This window comes from Scedosporium apiospermum (assembly GCF_000732125.1).
Source record: "Scedosporium apiospermum strain IHEM 14462 chromosome Unknown SEQ_SAPIO_0090, whole genome shotgun sequence".
In the NCBI taxonomy this organism is placed as follows: Eukaryota; Fungi; Ascomycota; class Sordariomycetes; order Microascales; family Microascaceae; genus Scedosporium; species Scedosporium apiospermum.
This window is the reverse complement of record NW_015971791.1, coordinates 996,542-1,018,911: the sequence shown is the minus strand read 5'-3', so window position 1 is coordinate 1,018,911 and position 22,370 is coordinate 996,542. Positions and strand designations below refer to the sequence as shown.

Below are 22,370 nucleotides of genomic sequence, written 5' to 3'. Positions count from 1 at the left end.
GGCAGACCAGGTCCCCTCCCTAAACCAGCAAGAAAAATAAGTGAAAACAAGAAGCAGAAACAAGTGATCCTTTCATTGATCTTATGGGCGAATATCTTAGATCCCGTTCTTTGCAACCTCCATCTCGAAATATTCACCAAGCACTCTTCAAACCAAGCTCCTCAAGGAAAATGTCCGCTGCTTTCTCGCCAAGGGCAAAGGCGGTGGCAGCAGTATTTGCGCCAACATTCTTCGGCACAACGCTCAAGTCTGCAATCTTCAGCCCCTTCACCCCATAGACACTCAGGTCATGGTCCACAACACCCAGATTCTCCTTAGCCGCCATCTTGCAAGTACCCATAGAGTGCCAGGTACTCCCCACATTCTTCCGCAGCCATTGCTCGAGAATAGCGTCGTCCTCCGAAGTGTAGACGATATCTTTGACGTCCTTTAATGGCTCGCTCGTGTCAATGGATGCAGCTTCAGACCCAGCGGGGAAGGGCGGATGGCTTGGAGCATATTCGCCTCTGTAGATCTCCATGCGACGGAATAGTTCTCGCTGTTTCTTGTATGCCCATACTGACATTTTGATGTCGACATCCTCGGGATCGGAGAAGAAACCTGTCTTGAAGTCTGGTGGGTCGGAGACCCTGGGTCCTGTGATGTGGATATGGCCACGAGAATAGGGATATAGAGTGAATGTCGAGACTGACATGTACTGACCCGGTTCAACACCAGTTGGATCGCCAGGGAAGCTATTGAAGAAAGGTAAGGGTCTGCACATTGTCCATTGTTTCGATACAGCTTTGGATTGGGCCGGCAAAACTCACCCACTAAGAGAGGTGATAATTGTGAGGGGTTTGTTGGGCTTCTCCTTATAGTCCTTGTTCCAAGCAGCCTGGAATGCCGGTCCGAGGACGGCCACATCCTCGTCGCTGGGTCGGATCTTGCCAGTCACATCTGCAATATTCCACCCAAGAATGGCATCATTCGTACGAATCAATTCGGGAATGTCCCGGCGACCTCCATACACCGCATCGGCTGTCTCGCTGGGAAGAAGGCTTGACTTGTACGGGTAAGTAAGCAGATGGTGATCCAAATAGTTGCGACCCACGCCAGGTACATCCGCGATGGGCTGAACACCGACCGGGGCAAGGATCTCGGGGTCTCCAACACCTGACCTCTCCAGAATAAGGGGCGTGCCCAACGCGCCGCTCGAAACTATGACTAACTTTCTGGCCTTGACAACCTGAGGCGTCGTGGAACTATCACCGTTCTGGGAGAGACTGGGATTGCGCTGGAACTCGACGCCGTTAGCTCTCTTGTTTTCATCGAACAGAACACGAATCACTTGGTTTTCGACGAGGACGTGGAGATTCGGGTGCTCTCCATCTCGTAGACGAGGATGTAGATAGCGATGCGCGGCGTCCTGCCGCAGGCCATCTTTGTTGGCGAAACGTAGGTTGCGGTAGACGGCGTTGTTCGTGTCAAGGTCCATTAAGTCGTTCACTCCCGGCCACCCAAGTTTCCCTGCTGCTTGGATAAAATCGCTCTCAGACCATTCAACGTTGAAAGTACTTTCGGAGACATGGATGGGTCCGAGGTCTCCGTGGGTAGCAGGCGATCCGGGGCCGTGATAGGTTTCGAACTGGATGAAGATGTTAGGTCAATATCAGATTAAGCGCCCGGGAACAGCGAGTTGCCGAACCCTCTTCAAGTATGGAATCATATCATTCGCAGTCCAACCCGGCGTATCCCAAGAGTCAAAATCATCCCTCTGCGGCCGACTATACGTCAGGAGGTTTATCGAGGAACCGCCTCCAAGGGTGCCACCAGAGGGCACGACCACTTCCCTGTCTGCAAGCTGGCTCTCCTTGGATCCTTTGTAGAAGAGGGTATTTTTGCTAGTCGGCATCAAGTGGGTCAGCATAAGAAGCGGATGGATCACAGAGGGATCCTGGTAGCTGTCCGGACCAGCCTCGATGACGAGGATTGAGAGATTCGGGTCAGCATCGGAGAGTCTGCTCGCTACAACACAGGCAGTGGTGCCACCTAGATAAACCGACCGGATGCACCTGCCGTTAGAATATATCTCATTATTTTCTCCGCGGCGTCTTCTGTCACCCAATTTTCTCAAGCAAATTCCATAGGCATCTTCGACTCACCTCCAGCAACAATCACATCCACCTCTTTGAGGTCGCTCGGGAGCTCCGTTTTAGTAGCACCCATGGTCGGTTGTCTTTTTGTCTATTTGTTTTGGCTTTTCTTTTTGTACTCCACTCCAGTGGTGATGAGTGTGGACTGTTGGTGGACCTGCAAAGATGAGATTGAAATTCTCAGCCGGGATATAATCATAATGTATGGTCGTGAAACTACCCCTCTTCGTTGTCGGATCGCAGAATCTGAGACGTCAGATGGAGTGGTTTCAATGGCGTGTGTGATTGGCGCCTCTGCCAGTCAGCAATGATCAAGAGATGTGATCGGCACCTATTAGCCATGATGGCTAAAGAGAGAGTGAGAAGCGTCAATGATCTGATGATTCCTACGCCACTGCGCAGCTTCTGGTCTAAACTAGATTATTTCGCTTGGTTGCCAGCTTGCCACAGAAATAAAATAACCCGACCTCAAGTGCCCACCGTGAACCTTAAATGAAGGGTTCAGCGTAGTTTATTTATTACATCGTTCTGGCTTCCTTGAGCGATCTATCACCAAGGTATCCAAGCTCGCAGCAATATGCGACTTGGGGAACCACGTCACCAACGCCCACCAAACATAGTAAGACGTGCCGGCTTGCCGGAATTATACGTCCGTACGCAACAGGTTCTAGACAAGATATGGCACCGGACAATTCTGACGGTTCACTCAGGACCACGTGCCCCTATTTGATCGTACACCCGCTAACAGGTTCTTTCTGGGCGTCTCGGACACTTAAAATTCTAGCTGTGGGAGAAATAGCGATTTAGTCTTATAAACCATAACGATCTGCTTATTTCGAGAAGGAAAGAGAGATCCCGATCCTGTCGGGACGGTATCGTCCTCGCTAGACGCCGTTACTAGGATGGCGGATATTCCAGTCATTTTTAACGAGACAAGGGGCATGCCATAGGGCTGAGCTACTGTCCTCGAGTTTAGTTTGATACAGCCTTAATTTCCCAAATAGTCTTATGTTAGTGGATCCGCACCACCGAAAACAAATCGTACGCTGCTGATGCCGCACTTGGGACGATCGTCCTGACCGGTAGTGACAGCATGGAATGCAATGGTATGTCATTACTTTGCTCTGAGTAGGGGTTGGATGAGACCCGCTGCATTGTGGTGTAGGACGAGGCGGCAAGGTGTGATGAAATGGGTGCCTTGGTGGGTCACTGGAGATGTCCCGGGTTTGGGAGATGTACAAGATGTTGTGGGCGTCGAGTTGGTCTAGATGAACTGCCCTGTGAATTCGAAAACACCAGAGGGGTTGGAGGATTGCTAGTGGGCCGAGACGTGTTAACGAGAGTAAAATCATTGGTCGCGCCTTTGGTACAACCTCCGTTTTGATGTAATATATACCAAGTTGGAAGTTCCTTGAGCCCAATAAAAGCACCGGGTAACTGCGATTCGTTTGGTGGTCTAGAACAAGATGTGCGTCTGTGGCTACCAGTACGCGTTGGCTGTATATGGTCTAATCCATGGAAACCCGATTCCCTTAGTTCCTTATCTTCTTTTGCTGGTTCTAGAGCACAGCTCTTGAAACTAAGGATGCGTGATATGCCATAAACTATTATATCATAGTAGTTCCCCAGGAACCTAGGATCCCTCCCCCCCAATTCTTTTCTTCCCCAAACGAAAGTCTCTGGGGCGCGGAAACCCAAGTCCATCATCGGTATTTCCGAATTTCGTCCTATATTGATCTTGGGTCAGAAGTTGTTGGAATGGAAGGTATCTATGGAGTTACTGACAAGAGTAATGTAGCTGGGAACCGTAATTAGGTATATGTCTCGTTGTAGCTATCGATCCGTTAGTCGACGAAGTATGTACATGGGATAATCCTAGCTCGGGCTACTTACGCGGACAGAGTAGTCACCTGGACATTTGGATTCCAGTATCTGCGCAAGGTGTGTGCGGTTTACGTTCCGAGCGTGGCACTTGATAGACTTTTGCCCATTCTCATCCGTCTCGATATTGGCTTGTCCTTGACGGCAACTGGCCATACTTGTCGCCATCTTGAGGACTAGCTGGTAGCCTATGGTGGCCTAAGGTTTCAGTACCAGTGCGATTTAAGTAAGACGGCGAGTGGGCGGCTGGAACGATAGTCGTCGGATGTCTAGGGCTGCCAACGCGTGAGGTTCCGTTATTTCGTTATTTCATGAAGGACAGGATAGTCATTGCTTATATAGAACCTCGCGTGACTGACATCGCCCGTAGTGATAAGGTGCAGCATTCACGATGGGAGTAAATAGGAGGCCCACATTTAGGAATATTCTCCGTGCACCGCTTGTGTGCGTGCCCTAGCAAGTGGAATAATCATTTGGCTCGGTTTCATTGGATGCTTTGTTTTCCATCTCCTGACGCCCGTCGGATATTGTCAGCTGTAAAGCTTTGATGAGACGATAGGTTCCACAGGGGCAGTGAGCTTGAGCCTGGCGTCTTCCTCACCGTGTGCAAGGGTGGGCAGGCTCCGAAGTGAGACAAAAGGTTTCGGTCATGGGGCTAGTCCTTGGCCGTAAATTAGAGCGGTCCAGGATGGCAACCTGGGCCTAGTGGGCCTCACCGCCTTCTTTTTGGTCCCATAGAGAAGAAGCCTTCAGGTCTGCCTATGCACTTTTGCGCGTCCAAGCCCCCCGTTTGACATTTCCCTTTCTACACTTCAATAGCCAACAGCCCTATGCCGTCAATATAACAAATGGAAGGGTGCCCATTTTATGGACCTTTCCGCTCTCCATCTTAGTATATTCAACAATTAAAGTTTATCGTTGATGAAGGCCGCTCTATCGATATAAACCCCCCGAACTCCCCCATATCTAGGTCCTCTAGGAAATGGTTCAAGCCGCTTTAAGCTGTCACGGGAAGAAATGAATGTGATCGGTGTATATGTGTATATAGAGTTTATGAGACATCTAGGCATGAAATGTAAAAAGAAAAGGAGACTCAGAGGAAAGCGGCGAGAGGCGGAGCCGTCGAATGAGAGACGATTGAGAGACGATTGACTGGGATATAGATCAAATCAGTGGCGCTTTTCATCCCACACCCGATATGATTGAAGGAATCTGGAATTTTCGGTCGTGCCCCCAAAATTTCCAAGACCGTTCGTTGACTTAGAAAGCACACGCGCGCGCACATATATTTCGAATAACAACTTCCACTGGCTAAGTCCAAAAGGCAGCAGAGTTTGGCTATGATTGAACCCAGCAGTGAACAGGGTCACCTCATCTCTGCGGAACTCTTCCACTTTTTTCTTTCCCGCTTTTCTTTTTTCTCCTTCTTTTTCTTTTTCTTTTTTTTTCTTCTTATTTCTTTGTATCAGAGAACATCCCCCACTAACTGTCCGGCGTCGATCGTGAGGATGCCGCCTGGTAACGACATCGACTACGGCGAGAAGGGCAAGCTTGGCTTGTCAGACAAGAGAGTAGCTATCCTTGAGGATAGAGGAAATGGCGACTATCTTGACGACAAAAGCCATCTCTATACTGGGGAACCTGAGTCGAGCGATATCCAGAGTTGGATCCAACAGAAAGGCACGCCATGCGACAAAATACGTGACGAGCTGGGAGGAGCAGAAGTTCATCTTAATGGGGTGAACTCTGTTAATTTTTTCATTCCGCGATGTACGGCATACCGAATAATGACGCTGCCTAAGGTTCGAGCCGTCATCAAAGAGATTCTACCGGAGAAGACGGAGCCGGACTGTAACACACTCGCGAGGAGCGTGGTCTTTGGCGCTGCCGGGGACGGTCGTGGCAGAGCCGTCATTGTATTGGCAGCTCTCATTCTCAAAGGCAGGGAGTCCTACCTTCAGTCGGTTCTCGATGACGGAATATCGGACGACTGTTTACCGATGAAGCTTCACCCAGACCCAGACCAGAGGAAGACGGCCATCTGCGAAGAACATACCCACATGTTTGATAACGTCCACCTCTGCCGAGACCTCTGTCAAGCATCGCGATTCCTTCTAGCACCTTATTTTAAAGGGATCGGAGGCAAACATAGGCATCTGAAACTGACCGACAAGGATGTCCTTCCCTTTCACTCTCGACGGCCGGTCAACTCTCGACAGCCGGTCAACTCAACGTCGAGCAACGGTCTCCACGATGGGAACGGTGGATTTGGTGTGGTCGAGGTGGTCGAGATTGACAAAGACCACGTAAACTTCAAGGAACTCGGTGTAAGCCCCCTTTCCCCCTGCAGTAGCCTTCATTGGATGAGTCTTGTCCAGACATTGAAACACTTGGAAAATTGCTGACTTTGGCCTCTGCCATGTGGTTAGATCCCAGCGGACATGACGAAATTCGCTCTCAAAAGGTTGAATGAGCCTGACGGGATCGAAGCATTCAACTTAGAACTAGCATCATTGTTACCATTCCGGTCTAACGCCGGATGGAGCTTGATTCAAGTGCTAGCGACTTTCGAGATATTGGAGAACGGAGCAAGATATTATTATTTCCTATTCCCCTACGCGGATGGGACCCTATGGGACTTTTTCAAACGCTTCGATGAACCGAGCAAACCGCCCAGCCATACCGAACGGATGATGTATGACTGCCATGCTCTCGCCGAGGCCCTGACGTTAATTCACAACTCGCGCTTAAAGCAGGTTGGCGGGATACCCGGTATCGCGGACGGAGAAGAAAACGAGCTCTATGGCCGACATGGCGACATCAAAGCAGACAACATCCTCTATTTCTACGCAGAGAATAGCTCCCGGCTTGTCATAACCGATTTTGGCCTAGGGCGACTTCATACAGGCATTTCTAGATCACGTCAGAACCCGAGGAATCTCGACTTTAGTTCCACGTATCGAGCTCCGGAGTTCGATGTCACAGACGGAAAGATTGGTCGGAAGGCGGATGTCTATAGCCTCGGTTGCGTTTTCCTTGAGATGGTGACATGGGATCTCAAAGGCTTCACGGCGGCGAGGGACCTCTTTGCAAAGGCGAGGGCGACGCCCAACGAAATACTGAAAGGCTTTGTGGAGGATACCTTCTTTACTTGTACGAAGACCAGTGGCGAACGGGTGGTAGCCAAGAGGAAGCCAGAAGTCGACAACTGGATCAAAGATCTTCGCACTCATCCGAAAGCGAGTCGGTGTTCTAACGAGTTTCTGGATTTGATCGAGAAGATGCTGGAGCCCGAAGTAAGTGAGAGGTTGACGAGTCAGCAGGTGCTTATAGAGTTGAAGACCAGGTTGAAAGTATGTATAGATCATCCCAAGTATAGTAGGCCGCAAAAGTACTAGCTGATATCTAACGATGCGTGTGAATAGCCTCGTGGAGAATAAAGCGAGACTATGTGCATGACCTCTGTTTTGGCTCAACTGGGCGGGATAAATGCAAATGATATGTATAGGAATGCGCGAATAAATGCACATCCATCGTTCGTACAGATGTGGGCCCGCCCTGACACTCCGGTATTATGCTTTTATCTACAGAAAAGTAAGCCCCATCAACTCTTCTTCTCCCGTAGCGTCCAGTCCGACATATTGCAGAGGCGAGACTGGACGTTAATAGTGCCTAAACACTTTATTTTCAATACAACGTAGTTCACTCTGTGTATTTACACTTGTGAGTCGGATGCGACACTTTTCCAGGCTAAGACCAGCTAGGGTTGTGTAGGTCTTACGTACCTCGGAGATGGTTCCAGGGACGGACAGAACCCAACGATCTCGAGCCACCTACGGTTGAGCTCAAGTTAGCCTCGAGTGCTCTGCCCCGATCGGGAGAAATGGAAGCATACCGTTACTCTGTAGTTTCCCTCGCCATACTTGTCGTCGAGGACGGTTTTCAGCGTCATGGGATCCTTGTATCGCTTCTGGAGCACAAAACTGCCCCAGGCAGGCTGCGTCTCAGGTGGCTGGTGGACTTTATCTGCCGTCATATTATCTCCTATTAATTCAGTTTTGTCCTTCAGCGATGCTGTGTTTTCGCTGCCAGCTCTCAGAAGAGCAAAAAGTCGATGAGATATGAGGGATACGTCTTGGTGACACTTCAAAATTTGCCTTACGGAAAGCCCAAGCTGCAGGATGCGTGGCAGGATATGATACGCCCGCATGTGTGGCGAAGACCTGCCGCGGCTCGCTTTAGACTGCAGGTGGGGTTCCGTCGGGCGAGCCAACTATTGAAGTGTTGATCTATATTAACGGTCTGCTGCAGCTGCAGCCTCAATTTCACCCACCCGCGGAAAGGAGGAATGAAATCAATATAACCCATGCCCCCTGCAGTTTCTTCTCAACGAACGGACTTTCCCCAGTAACCAGCCACACAAGGAAAAGACAGCGTACGGGCCGGTCTTTTAAAGTAGTTATTGATAGATAAGGATGGATTGGGAGCGCCGAGACTATCGGTGGTCCGACGCGGACTACGCGAATTTCGTATATGGTACCGGAGAAAGCACTGTCGTATTGAAACTTGAATCGCATGAAGTCGGTAACCCTACCCCCCCCCCCCCCCCCCCCCCCTCTTCTTCTTTTTTCCCCCCTCCCAGGAAAAAAAAAAGCAAAGGCAGGAGACTGGCCAGAAGAATATCCTTACTGACGGCTTGTCTAGCGACCCATTGTCACCCGGATTCGGTCGACTCCGCAATGGAATGAGTGGTTTGATATAGTGCGCATCCCTCGAATACCATGAGCTGTTGCCTCGATGCTTGCCTCACAAAGTTCCTTGGCTAAACTACGCCTAGACTGAACCCCTCCTTTATGAACAAAGCCAGCCCGGCGCCCTCCTCATGTAAAGATTTCCGATTTTTCAACAGTGGAAAATGTATCAAGCTCATCAGCCGTCTTAATGCCCCCAGTCTATGCAGTCGTGCTAGTCCAATTTTCGAAGAGCCAGCCCCTGTTTCATATCTGCCAATGGAGTTGGCCGTGTTCAAGAAACTGGTTGCAATTTTCGGAATTCACCCCACAATTGGTCGTACTATTCAAAGACAAGTTGCGCATTTCGAGGCTCAAGACATCTACGATGAAGAGCTCACGGACATGAAGATTGGTACGTCGTCTCTGAAACGGCAGAGTCCACGCCCAGAAGCGACAGGAACTAAATCTCAGTCAAAGCATATACTCTACGCATGGCCGCAACTGTGGAGGGTGACCTAGCTCTATCAGCAACGCATTTCACGCGCGGCCCGTTTAACGCCGGTGTGGTCTTTGGGTGCGACGAGGAGCAAAAACTGCACTACATCAAGCGGATGGGCAAGAGCGCGGGATCCTCCGTACATCCAATGTTTCTTCCTGGAATTTTCATTGAGGAGGACCGGGCCCGGCTCTGCAAGGCCATTGACAAAATCCTAGACGTCTTTACTCTCCAGGCCGTACACACAACCTCCAAAGATGGCCTTCTTACGAACATGGACAATTCGAAAATGCTGTCGTTCCTCCAGGTCTCGTTTCAAAGCCAGGACTTGAGCAATACGCTGAAGTCCTCACGGCGACAGATAGTGAAGATGATTGCTGAAACGGGTAGAACGGCGGATCGAGCTCCCCGTCGAAGCCGTTGTGATACCTGCAGGCTGGATATCACTGCTGTCGACAAAGACCAGAAGTTGACGGGGGAGTTAATTAAGTATCGTCTGCGCGAAATATTAGGTGAGTACAGCGACCGGATCAACGAATGTGGCATGGTGGTTAGCAACATGTCCCTTACGATGCAAACTGTGAGGCTTTCAGATTTCCAGTCTTTGTCCCCATGTTGGCCAATACGTTAACCCAGGATTTCTGTTTCCCTCACCCCATTAGATGTGGAATCATTTTGCGCAGGAGGACAACCGTATAAATATTGAAATATCCAACGTCAATACGAACTTGGCCAGGGCCAGCACAAACATGACGTTGGATATGAGAAAAGACAGCTCGCAGATGAGATCCGTCGCCCTCTTGACAATGATATTCCTGCCAATGACTACGGTGGCGGTTCGTTTTCACCTTACCACACCGCTGATTGTGTTTTGTCACTAACCGTGGCCTTTAAGTCCATCTTTTCTGCCGATTTGTTTACTTGGGACCCAGATAAAAGGAAAACTATTGTTTCAGGAACTCTATGGATATTCATCGTCATAGTCGCCTTACTTACGGGAACCACAGTGTTTACCTGGTACTGGTGGACTCATAGGCCATTGATCCGCCGGCGGATGCGTGCTGAGCAGGACCTTGAATTTTCCATGAACTCCAAGGTATGATAAGAATACCGTGACCAATCCCAGAGCCCTAAAATTGTCGAGAGTTGAAGTTTTTCGGGGACTTGTTTCTAGTCTGTTTATTTTGTTGACTCGGAGTTACCCATTAAAACGATATCCAGACAAAAGAAAAAAAAAAGAAAAAATTAAGTGAGGCTGTTCTAAACTTAAAAACCGTAGTTTTAGAGGCAAAGTCCTTGAAGGTCAGTGACGCTTACTCGAATATGTTTGAGGACAAGCCTCCGGCTGCCAGTGTCGTGGGATGTTTGATATATATAGCCCTGAAGTTGGATTCGGGTTCGCCAGCAGTGCACTACGCTCTCAAGTGGACTTTTTCCATCTATTAAAGTCCCTCGTTGGTTTTACTTTATGCTCATTTGCCGAGACGTTCAACAAGAGGGGGGCGGAGCTCCCCCTTGGCCTAACACCGTCTCCTCATACTCCCTCGCTTTCTCTCGTCAGAGCCATCGTTGACTAGCATCCGCGGTTTTCAGCCCCCGTAAACCCGCCACGTTTCCACACATTTCATTGCGTTAATAATTTCCTCTCTGTTGTCTCACGTCTTCACCCGATCTCCCTTCGAATGTAGCCCATATCAGCTTGGAACGATACAGAGGACGCGTTTGAGTGGGTTCACCGGAATATAGAGGAGCTAGGAACAGATCATCAAAGAATTGTAATTGGCGGGGTTTCAGCAGGGGCGCAGCTTGCTGCTTCCCTTGTTCTTCAGAAGAAACTGGGAAAATCCGCCATAACCGTCAAGTACCCGGAGCTCCGTGGCCAAATTCTGATGATACCCTGCGTCGTTAACATGTACTGCTACGAGCCGCAGCTGAAAAAGCTGAAGCACCCATCTACCTCCTCCTACGAGGAATGTAAGAATGCGCCGGTCTTGTCATTGGAGACATGCAAGATTTTCACAGACCTTTTGAAGATTGAGGACCCCCAAGTCGACGACTTGAAACTCAACCCCGGGAATGCCAGCCTGGGGGATGTCAAGGGCCTCCCACCAACTGTGTTTGGTGTGACTGGTCTGGATCCATTGAGAGATGAAGGGCTTCTTTATGCCAAGTTGCTGACGGACGCTGGGTAAGGACTAATACTTCCTCCCACATTACAGCGAGTTCCGGATCAACTAAACTATGATCATGTGTTGTACATAGAGTTCCTACGGACATTAACGTCTTCAAAGGACTGCCTCACGCATTTCGTCGATATGGCTCAAAGCTATCTGCCTCGACTAGATGGGATAAGGTCATTGAGGAAGGCATCAAGTGGGCTCTTTCTAACCCCTCGCCGTCGTACGAATTTGAAGTCAAGGAAGAGTAAGCATCTGGTTTCATGAGTTATTTCATCAATTCCCAGCTGCTGGTTGAATGTTGAGACTTCGTGCGCACTCATTTTATCTCCGTGCCCTTCGCCTGCTACTATTTGTTACCTGTTGCCATGAGGAGTTAAGTAATGGCTCGTATCTGCTGCAAGTCAACAGCGCGGTGAGTCTAGGTCTGCATGGCTGTGAATTGTTCGCGGTGTAGTTGACCAGGGCGACGTCGAGTGACCGAGATAGAATTCTGTAACTATGCGAGCACTTATTATGAAACAAGGCCGGATCGGCAACCTTTTTCACAGACGGTCCCACAGAATGCTACTCTCTGGGTCTTGAGTTTGACCAAATTCCCCAGAATGCTGGGATCACAAATGGACAAAGTGACGTGCGTCACCCGCGCCAATTGGAGCTGATCACTACCATCCGAACCTGGCCGTGGGGGCCGCATTCCAGATATCTAAGTAGTTTATTCGATGGTGGCGGTCTCTGGAACGAAAAAGAAACGTGATTCAAATGTGAAAACAGCCGGAGTGGGTGGGATGCTGTCTTCAAAGACCCGCGGTCCACGATCATCACTTCCTTACCCCATAAGAAGCTTGCCATTGAAACCATGGCCCCGAAATTGCTTTAATATTTCATTAAAGGTTTACATTAATCTTGCCGTTGTCGATACGTTTGGGCAGCTGGGAAAATAGATGAAGCACCAGGAATCAGGCTGAAATATACGGGTGCTTTCCCGGAATTTGGTCAATCACAAGCAGTGGCGCTCCAATCGAAAGTATGGATTAATGATTATCGTACCAGCATCTCAATGTAATTAGTGCCTCAGCTCTAGAAGGACTCCCCGCAATTCACTATTACATGGACCATCGTAAGAGGTAGGTGTATTAGGTGCTTCCGAGAATGGCGCCCCCTCTTTGAACCCGGAAGCCGGGGACCGAGAATTATAAAATAGAGGCTTTTTCTTCGCCATTATTAGCGTAGATCGTTGTTAATTACTTGCCCCCTACATTGTAAATTGAAAGTGTCGTTCCAGCCATGGAAACTTGAGAATCTCTAGCCATCCTCCCGCAACTGCTCGTCACTGGTTCACCACAATGTTTTCCGCCCACTTCGTCGCCAACCTAGCAGGCCTTTCGATCTGCTTCACATCGGCTCAGGCAGCATTTGGCCTGACGACGGCAGGAAATTCATACCAGGTTGATACTAATGCTGGTCTAGTATTTGGCGTCAGCAAGTACTAAATACCCATCCTCATTTCTAGACTGTTCATCAATCCAAGAGCTCATGCTCATTAAAACTGTTCGCAGGTCGACGGGGGACATCACAAGTCTAAAGTACAATGGAGTCGAGTATCAAGGAACAAGCAAAATGACGCATATAAACTCTGGACTGGGCAACTCCCAAGTGGCAGCAGAGACCAAAAATGGCTACGTCAAGATCACGATCAAGGCCGGGTCGGCGCCGCTCACCCAGTATCTCGTGGCCAAGCCAGATGATGCCACGATATACATGGCCACCTATATTACGGGCGAAGTCGATCCGGGAGAGCTCCGGTGGCTAGCTCGTCTCCGTCGCTCAGCTGTCCCAGATGGTTGGCATGGCACGGCGGGTACGCTCGATGGTTGCACGGCTTTTGAGGGGAAAGATACTTTCAAGTGTCCAAATGGCGAGACGCGGTGCAAGATGTACACTGCTGATCGCTTTATCGACGACATCGTTCATGGCGTAACAGGCCCGGTTAGTATTGACCTTGAGATTGCTGCTGATCAGCCTCTAATAGAGTCCTTGCCTTCAGAAAGTAGGAATCTGGATGATTATGCCCGGTGTGGCCTACGAAACTTCGTCTGGCGGGCCTTTTATGAGAGACATTAACACTCAGAGTGGCGACGATCAAGAGCTCTACTGGTACATGAACAGCGGACACGTGCGAACTGAACCCTGGAGATTCGGTCTGATGGGACCATACGCCATGCGTTTCACGTATGCTCAGCTTCTATAAATCAATACTTGCACAGCATCGTTTAGCTAACATTTCATTTTTCAGGACCGGGGAGCAGCCCTCTGGGGATGTCGACACTAGCTTTTTCGAATCTCTCGACATCCAAGGGTACGTCCCAACGAGCGGAAGAGGGCAAGTGAGCGGAGTGGCCGGCGGGGTACCTCAGGGTTTCGAGGCCGTGGTGCACTGGTATAACGAGGCCGCGCAGTACTGGACCAAGGCCACCGTCGAGGGCAATTACACCTCCCCACCGATGAAGCCCGGCACATACAATATGAAGCTCTACCGGGGCGAGTTTCCGATCGCCGAGGACAAAGTCACCATTGTCGCCGGACAGACGGGAACCAAGGACATTATCTCGATCGAAAAGTCACCGCCTGTTATTTTCCGCATCGGTGACTTTGACGGCCAGCCATTCGAGTTGAAGAACGGCGACCGGATTGAGCGGATGCACCCCTCGGACGTTCGTATGACCAGCTGGGGAGGGAACTACGTCGTCGGAAAGTCAAAGCCGGAAGAGTTCCCTATGGCGCTATTCTCTAAGGAGGGTGGAGTGGCTACTGTTACTTTCAACTTGCAGGCCGACCAAGTAACTAATACAGTTTTGCGAGTGAGCACGACGCTCTCGTTTAAAGGCGGACGACCGAATGTGAAAATCAATAGCTGGCAGGGGAAAGACCCCGGTGCCCCCGTATGTCCCATCCACGTATCCTCCGATTCTGGCACTTCAGAGTATATGATGAATCGCTAACTCTTTGATCAGAAACTCATCGATTCCCGGGGAGTTACTCGCGGGGCCTATCGAGGCTACGGAGAGCAGTATACATGGGATGTTCCCGCGTCAGCTTTGAAGACTGGAGAGAATACTCTGACGCTCGGGGTGTTCGGATCGGGGGACCAGGGATTCCTGAGCGCCAACTACATCGTTGATGCGATTGAGCTTCAGGGGCCAATCGGGCCTGATAGTCCGGCCGCCTACGTGTATTGACATGGACATACAGGCTATCGCTTGGCTGAATATGAACAACAGCCATCGCCGTGAGAACCCGACAACGCGACGGGATGTTAATCGTAAACCAACTCTAATCCTAAAACAACTCAGTGAACGCGGAAATGAGAAATGAAATAATGGATAAGTCGGCTTGCGGCTCAGCGGAAAATGCTAGAACATGTTGTGAGCACAAGGCCCTCCGTCAACTCGGGGGGGTCAAGCACGGGTTTCGGTCCCTTCGTATGCCAGACGGCAAGAATTGAGACACTGCAAACTCTGCGGTAGCCAGAGATTGAAGCGGAGCACTCCCGGACGCCATAAAATTGTTGGAGAAGCTAAAGTGGTTAATTAACATTCCGGATCCAGGCTGTTTAGGGCTAGATAGGAAGACCCGTCGCCAACAACCCACAACAGAACCCAGAATGGGAACAAGGGCCGATGGTCTAGTGGTATGATTCTCGCTTAGGGTAACACCCTCTGCTTAGTTGCGAGAGGTCCCGGGTTCAATCCCCGGTTGGCCCCCAATTCATTCCCGTTTCTGAGTTTCTGTATTTTTTTTTTCTCTCTTTTCCATTGATTTTCTTTTTCTTATAATTGTCTTTTCCTATCTCTTCTTGTCTTTAATACCCCTTCTTCCTTCCCTCTCGTTCTCCTCTCGTTCTCTGCTCTTATGAATTTGTCGATTATCCATTATCCCAATACTCTTGGCCATCCCTGGGGATATCCTCGCATTACTCTCCACTCCTCACACTCCTTCCTGGCGGTCGTCACAATCTTGTTCCTCCAACCACCCTCGGTATCCGTAGCACTGACCATTCGCCCGTAATCCCATGACAGCAGCCCTTCGGCCCTCGCTCCGCTTGGATGATCCAGCAAACCCACCGCAAAATCGGCCACGTGCGGACGGCGACCAACCGCATAGAACACAGTGGCGGCGCATCGAGAGCAGAAATACCTTTGCACGTCCGGAGAGGTCTGGTAAAACGTCAACGTCCCAAGGCGTGAGTCTTTATTCGAGGAGGACACGGCTTCTTTGAGCTCGGAGACACTGGCGGGGAATGGCTGGGATGCACCAGTCGAGTCTGAAGATGTGTCGCTAGGTGGAAATTCGATGTGCGCTAAGTCGGCGAATGCCCAGTTCGGCACGTCAACTCCGCTTGAGCTGCGACACCAATCACAGACACAGGTGAGCGCTAGGTATCTGTACGTCTTGGGGTCGACGAACGGAGGGAGATCCTCCTTGGGACGATGATCCATGTCTCTGGCACTCCTGACCAGGAAGTTGACGCCCCGACAGTGGCAATAAAATGGTGTCGTACCCGGCTCGACCAACTTTGAGTGGGACAAGGGGTCAGGTAGTCCGGGCCAATCCATCGGAAGCTCCTTGCTACCCGCAACACGAGCATCATGCCAAGTGTCCCATCGTGGGAGAGGTTTCCCGTCTTTCCAACTGGTTCGAAGCCACATCGAGGCCCCTCCGTCTCGGGTATCACCGACGAAGATGTGGTTTGCGTACTCGACCAGGTTAGGAACATCGTTGTTCAGAGTGCCTGTGGAGACGTCGGGTTTGGCTCCAGGAGTATTTCGTTTGAAAAACATGAAGGTGAAGCAGGTACCGCAGAAATATTTAAAGAGAGTTTCCGAAAACTGGTATTTTTTGAGACTGGACAAGTCCTCGTCGGCATTCGGCCACTCCACTCCCGGATAGTATAGTTGGCCCGTTGAGTGCCTGCATGAGTTGCAGTGGCATGGCGTGCATTGCAAGGGAAGAGCAGACTCGGCGACTTGCGTAGTGAATACTTGAGCCCTGCAGTGGCACCGGGAAGTTATCGTGATCACTCCGTCGCTCATCTTGGGAATCTGTATGTGCTTGGATGGAGAGAATGAGGCTGATATTCTGGCACACTACCGGGCAATGTTCGATTGATGCTAAAAAGGACGAGGTATTAATGAATCTACCAAGGCGGGGTTAGAGAGGGCGCAAGTGACATTACCGTCGCATTTAATCCGCCCTGTGGCCTCTGTCTCCCACTTTAAAGCCGTGGGGACCCGAATGCGCCTGGACGAAGAACATTTCAGCCAGTAATACGGGCAAACCTTAGTCCTGTGCTGACATCTGAGTTCTTCCCATCTTCTTCTTCAACACCGAGAAGCCCAAGCTCAACAACCTAGCCTTGCCGTGTAACGCTTCACTAGATAGGGAGATGGACGCTTTTCGGCCCAAATTTGACCCATCGATCGCCAGACTTCAACTTTTTAGACCGGGGTGCTCCTCATCGAGGACCTTTGCAAGGCCGGTTGTGCCCACCTAATCATCATTGTGGCATTGCCCAGGATCTAAGAGCGCGGCGAACATTGTCAGGGCCGACTTGGGGGGCTTTCTTTCACAAGGTACCTCTGCGATCCATAAACGAGACTCCTTGTAGATCATGCGGGTTTCTCCCTGGGCCACGGTCAGACCGGCTCTTGAACGCCACTGGTCGCTGGACGTTCCCATATTTATACCCACTAGAACGCGTGGCACTTTCGCGAGGAGAAAGCTGTAAAACACTGTCCGCATGCCCACAAGTACTCCAGATCATCGGGGAGACGGTCGTACAGGGACTCTGCGTACTGTCCCTCTCCTCGAATTTGTCTCGATTTCCGTAATCACGGAGGATAGTAAAGTCGTAGATATCCACCCATCTCGGGTGGGAGTGCATTTGTCGCACCACGGGCATAAATCCATATCTCATTCCGCAGAGTCAAACTTACGTATATCACCTTACACTTCGCCTGGTACTCGGTATTCCATGGTGGGGTAATTCCGGTAATTCGCAGGTCGTGGGAACATCAGTCGAGTAGGCATCAGAGCTAGGTCGCACCGACCTCATATTAGCTGTGGTGAGAGTGGTGGAGCAGAGACCGTCTCTGCTAGCCAAGGCGAAGAAACTTCGCACCTGATGGGAGAGAACACTCCTACGACGGGAAAGGCAAATTTCGTACCTTTTATTCTTTTTGATTGTGTGGGAAGGTGTCAAAGGTGAAATGAGCGGCACACATTACAGAGGATGCTGTACTTCAACATTTCATCACTGTGTCTGTATAGACGTCAGAGAAACTTGAAGCGCATGTCATCCTCAAATTTCAGTAGATCCCTTTTGCGAAACCACCCAGATATCTGCTGGAAACTGACAATGAGACGCGATCGAACGCCGTCAGGTTTTGGCCGATGAGAAGAAGTACCTCGACTCGGAGGGCTTCCAGGGAGCCTTGCTGCGTCTTTTCAGGTTCATTCTGAGCCGGTGTTACGAAACACTCTGGAGTGCGGTACGAATATACTGCTTGGATAACGGAAACGGAATTAATGAAAGAAGCCGCATGGGGAGTTCGAACATGGCGAGTCAGCTCCAGAATCTGAGGTGTTCTGAGAGGGCAGCGGCGGGTTATTGTCAAAGTTACTGGAGACTTTATCCTTTAGGGACACTTTACTCCACACTTGTATCTTGGTTCGATCTTCGTCTGAGATCCCATTGAACAACCCAGCCATAAAACTGTCCGCCCTTTCCTCGTCAGCAACTCTGACGTTGCGAATGCTCCCAACTCACGCCAGTGGTAGTCCCGATAATGAAGGCACGTGATGACTCACAGCAAGACATGAAAGCGCCAAGTCACTTGGCCAATTCAATGACAATTGGATCTATGCTCGAAGGTGAAAAATTGCAGTTGGCTCACTGACCACTGTCATGTCCAAGGGTGATGGCATTGATCTCAGTTGAGCTCGGCCCTTGCATAGACCACAGACAGTACATCTAGGTGTTACATAAATTGATGGTAGCATTCGAGAAACGCAGCGACCGACATTGGGATCCACGTACGAAGTGCATGCACACCGACCACAAAGGGCTCACTTAGCCCCGAGACTGGGAAGTCGCCAAAGAGCACTGCGAACTGTACAAGGACGACGAACACTTAGACCTTCCAGGAGGTGGGCCGACAGCAGATACCAAGAAGTAGAAGAGATCAACTTCTGCATCCCAAATTCCCTTTGATCCTCGTCCATTGTGTCATAGAAGACGAGTGTACATTTGAGCAGAACTGTACTTCCCACGACCTATACCTACCCACTTCATTGTAAGAGGTTCAATCATCAGGGAAGGCATGGTCTATTGTCCTCCTGCCACCGAATCAACATTTCCTTCGATGTGTCCAGGCTATCGTCAGGTCGAGATCATTTTGCCCAATTGGGATGCGGGCCGTCAAATGCTGTGTGGCTGATTGGCTGGCGGAAAGATGACGGATGGACATTGTCTCACACTCCATGGAATGCGGAAAGAACGCCGGATTTGGGTGGTGTCTATCCATCATGAAATGTCTATTATGAGTTCTTCCATTCCCAAGGTTTTCCATTTCATTCAATATTACCACAAGCATTCGTTTCTAGTTACTTCTCCAATTCCAATATATTATTAAAAAGATTAATACACATGGAGGTCTAGGATGGTTTCGTGTTGGGGCTAAGGCACAACTCTCTGTCTTTAGGGATGATGGGATGGCTTGGTTGGAAGGTGTACGAGGCAGCTTGGCTACTAGAGAAGCGAGACGAGGAAAAGGCACTCTATATATTGAGAGCCCTGATATTCGGCACATGTATTTACTTGCCTCCGATTCTTACTCACTAAGCATGCCAAGGTTATCGAGAATCATGTGCTTTCATGGATAACGGCAAGACACTTGAAACAGTCTGTCTAACAGCCGAAGCTCGCGTAATAGCGTGCAGATTCTTAGTTATGACCTCCTGTTGTCTCAAACTGCTTGCCATTGCCTCTGGTTTTTGGTCGCTGAGGTGGTCTTGTTGGATCTATCGGCTAGTGGCCTTGAAGGCAGCAGCCTTGCAATGGTGGAAGAGTATTTTCCAAACTTACCAAGATGAGAACCTTGGCGTCCAGTGGCTGAACTTCATTTCTTAGGCGGAACAACGCATCAGATCATGAGCTGGAGAACCTATTTTAACTTACCTCACTACTTCCCGTTTCCTTTCGACACACCCTCTCGTTTCTGGAAAGCATACTTGTCTGCTATTACAAATAATTAACTGTATTCTGCGCGTGATGCGACCCTGGGTATACGTGAGACAGCCTCCCACTTCCTTTACCGCCTTGATTCGTAGCGGAGAGAGAAATGGCCCCAAGCCAGCTACCCCAGTTCGGGATAATGTAAGCTATGTGCAGTGCCTTCACCATGGTTACAACTACGGGTTACGATCCAGTGTTCGCCAAGCGTTAAGGCCACCGAAGAAGAGATCATGAGTGTCGGCGGGGAGGACTGGCCACTGGAGCGATCAGAGAGGAAGATAAATTTATGCTGAGCAGGCCATCTTTATTGAGTAAAACCTGCAACTAGGAGAAGAAAGACAGCAGCGGCTTGCAACAGGACATAGAAAGTGGAGGCTCCAAACCGTCCTTTCCCACAAACTCGAGTGTCTGAAATTACACATGTTCCTGCCAGCATATCACGGTCCGAGACAAGATCAACGAGTCTAAACGCTGATCTCGGTAACCGTACCATTCTCAACAACACGGCCGCCATTCACAGTCTTTCCCGACTCCCGAACTGCAGATACCACCTGGTCGAAGGAGACCTCCGCCGCCGCACGAACTGTCAGTTTTTGCTCCTCAAGAGATGTCTCGATAGACTGAACGTTTTTTATGTTCGCAACCGCCTTTTGAACCGTCGAAGCGCATCCTTTACGAGACACCCGTTAACCTGAATTGTCTATATTACTAGTTCTGGCATCATAAAGATACCTTACCACTGCAACTCATCTTGACGTCAAACTCGTAGGTCACCATATCTGAGAGATTGGTAGGGAATCGTAGTAAAGTTATTGGAATGATTCCTTTTTTAAGTAAGGCGATGATAGGAGGTGTAAAGTGCTCTGCTAGGATAGTTGATATGAGGAGAGTAAGTTGTAAATAGATATCTGAGGCAGGTTGCGAGCATCCTATTTATATACAACACTAGGGGAGATACCTGCGCCTTGAAGAGCAGGTCTCCGCCCACTTGGATCGTCTACCACTACGGTAATGCCGGCTGTTCTTGGTGCCGGAAGAGGTCGTGGCCAGGCAAGGACCGAACAGGCACAATTCGCTTTCAGGGTGACTTTGTAATGTAAAGTGCCTTTCTCCGGCGGCCGGCGGTCTCTTACTAGTAGGTATGAAGCATGTTCCTCGACGCACAAAGGCCTCAAGCTGCCCTTTGACACATCAGCCCTTCCGCATTTCCTTCGATAGCGAAGTTACGGCGGAAATTTGCCCAATCGCAATTTCCCCTCAGAGGCATGGATTAGTGAATAGTGATCTATCGGACGCAAAAAGTTCGCATGAACGAAAGCTGGTGATTTAGAATACGACGTACTGAGGCAGAATCAGCCAGCAGGCATGACAAATGCGCATTTGTTTCATCAAGCTTCTACAGCAGAGCATTGCCTATTGAATACACAGGTACTAAAAGTTGTCGATTGTTAATTGGCTGGTCCTATTGAATTCATCGCACCTTCGTATTCGAATGCAAAGCGAAATATTATGGCCTTGGCTAATTTCATCGGCCAGTTCGCACTAAAAATCACGATGCGTAGACATGGGTTGACCGTCGTCCCTGTGGGCATACACTTCAATCACGAGGAGGCAGCTCGCTGCTTTTTGAGCACAGATGCCCATCGAATAAGCCCACAGAGGGTTGACAACCTTTAGCTTGCGCTTACACTAATTCCATGAGGGGAATTTCTGAGGACTCCTGACCCTAACGTACGGGACGTTCACTACTGTTGCAGAAGCCCTGCTAGACGGCGAGCTTGAGTATTGACAGGGGAGCTATACCGTAGTCCTCGAGAGCTTGAAACTTGCAGTAATGCGTGATGGTGCTCTCGTATACGCAGAGCGGTAGGCTAGAATGGTGCTAATATGACACGCCTACGCGGCGCTTCTTCTGGACGGCTGTTGCCTGAATGAAATTTGCAACAAAGGGGCCTACGAGAGGTTGCACATATCATAACCGTTTCACTATTTCACTATTGATGTGTATGTATGTAGTATGCTGATGTTAGATTTTGGCTCGTTCTATAAACAGTCTCATCTCTTGACGCCGTTCAGGCTTAATATCTCCCATTACTGTACTCTATGCTGCTCAGTCTCTCGGGAATAGACGGCGGGATTCCATTTCAATTTACTGACTGGCTTGGCTACGGGCCGCTAAAACAAAAAGCGTAGAAAACGAGCCACGCTATTCGGGCCCTATGCTGCAAGTTCCATTTAATGAGGCCTTTGTGCTTCCAGTTAGGAGGAGTGAATGTCAGTCACATTTGTGGGACCTACACTGTGACTCGGCCCTTCGGACTTGGCGATAGAGTATGGACTGGTTATTTACCTGTTTGTTTTAATTTTCGGGGTATAATAACGGAATCCGGAACCTATCTCCTTACTAAAATTTCCTTCTCTAACTCGCGAGCCACTCCAAGAAGCTGTCGCCGCCTTCGCTAGTTTCGCGTGAGACAGTGATTGCCTAACCACCAGCCTTCATATCGAACTACTTTTTCAATATACTACTTTTCACAAAGTACACGAAAACATGGCCACCAAGGTCAAGACGTTAGGAATTCTCGGACTCGGTCGCAGTACCCTTCCGAGTGCCATTCAGGGGACTTCGCGGTCTATAGCGACTACGGCTCG

At 49.7% G+C, this 22,370-nt stretch overlaps 4 protein-coding genes and 1 pseudogene across 4 annotated transcripts; 3 read left to right on the top strand and 2 right to left on the bottom strand.

Moving 5' to 3' along the window:
• Positions 1 to 133: 133 nt before the first annotated feature.
• SAPIO_CDS4124 (uncharacterized protein) lies at positions 134 to 2,208 on the bottom strand (the record flags this gene model as incomplete). Its single annotated transcript, XM_016786756.1, has 5 exons — positions 134 to 629; positions 693 to 734; positions 810 to 1,627; positions 1,688 to 2,031; positions 2,145 to 2,208. 5 exons carry the CDS (start codon positions 2,206 to 2,208, stop codon positions 134 to 136), a joined length of 1,764 nt encoding a protein of 587 aa, XP_016643732.1.
• A 3,316-nt stretch (positions 2,209 to 5,524) lies between these two features.
• SAPIO_CDS4123 (uncharacterized protein) lies at positions 5,525 to 7,456 on the top strand (the record flags this gene model as incomplete). Its single annotated transcript, XM_016786755.1, has 3 exons — positions 5,525 to 6,343; positions 6,446 to 7,312; positions 7,442 to 7,456. The coding sequence occupies 3 exons, from the start codon at positions 5,525 to 5,527 to the stop codon at positions 7,454 to 7,456; spliced, it is 1,701 nt and encodes a 566-aa protein (XP_016643731.1).
• A 1,569-nt stretch (positions 7,457 to 9,025) lies between these two features.
• SAPIO_CDS4122 (uncharacterized protein) lies at positions 9,026 to 11,673 on the top strand (the record flags this gene model as incomplete). Its single annotated transcript, XM_016786754.1, has 5 exons — positions 9,026 to 9,161; positions 9,221 to 9,757; positions 10,253 to 10,341; positions 11,075 to 11,433; positions 11,508 to 11,673. 5 exons carry the CDS (start codon positions 9,026 to 9,028, stop codon positions 11,671 to 11,673), a joined length of 1,287 nt encoding a protein of 428 aa, XP_016643730.1.
• Positions 11,674 to 13,042: 1,369 nt separating this feature from the next.
• Positions 13,043 to 14,661, top strand: SAPIO_CDS4121 (Rhamnogalacturonate lyase A; the record flags this gene model as incomplete). The annotated part of the gene is made up of 4 exons (XM_016786753.1): positions 13,043 to 13,411; positions 13,470 to 13,654; positions 13,719 to 14,364; positions 14,437 to 14,661. 4 exons carry the CDS (start codon positions 13,043 to 13,045, stop codon positions 14,659 to 14,661), a joined length of 1,425 nt encoding a protein of 474 aa, XP_016643729.1.
• Positions 14,662 to 15,354: 693 nt separating this feature from the next.
• On the bottom strand, positions 15,355 to 16,263 carry SAPIO_CDS4120 (annotated as a pseudogene; the record flags this gene model as incomplete).
• Between the last annotated feature and the right edge of the window lie 6,107 nt (positions 16,264 to 22,370).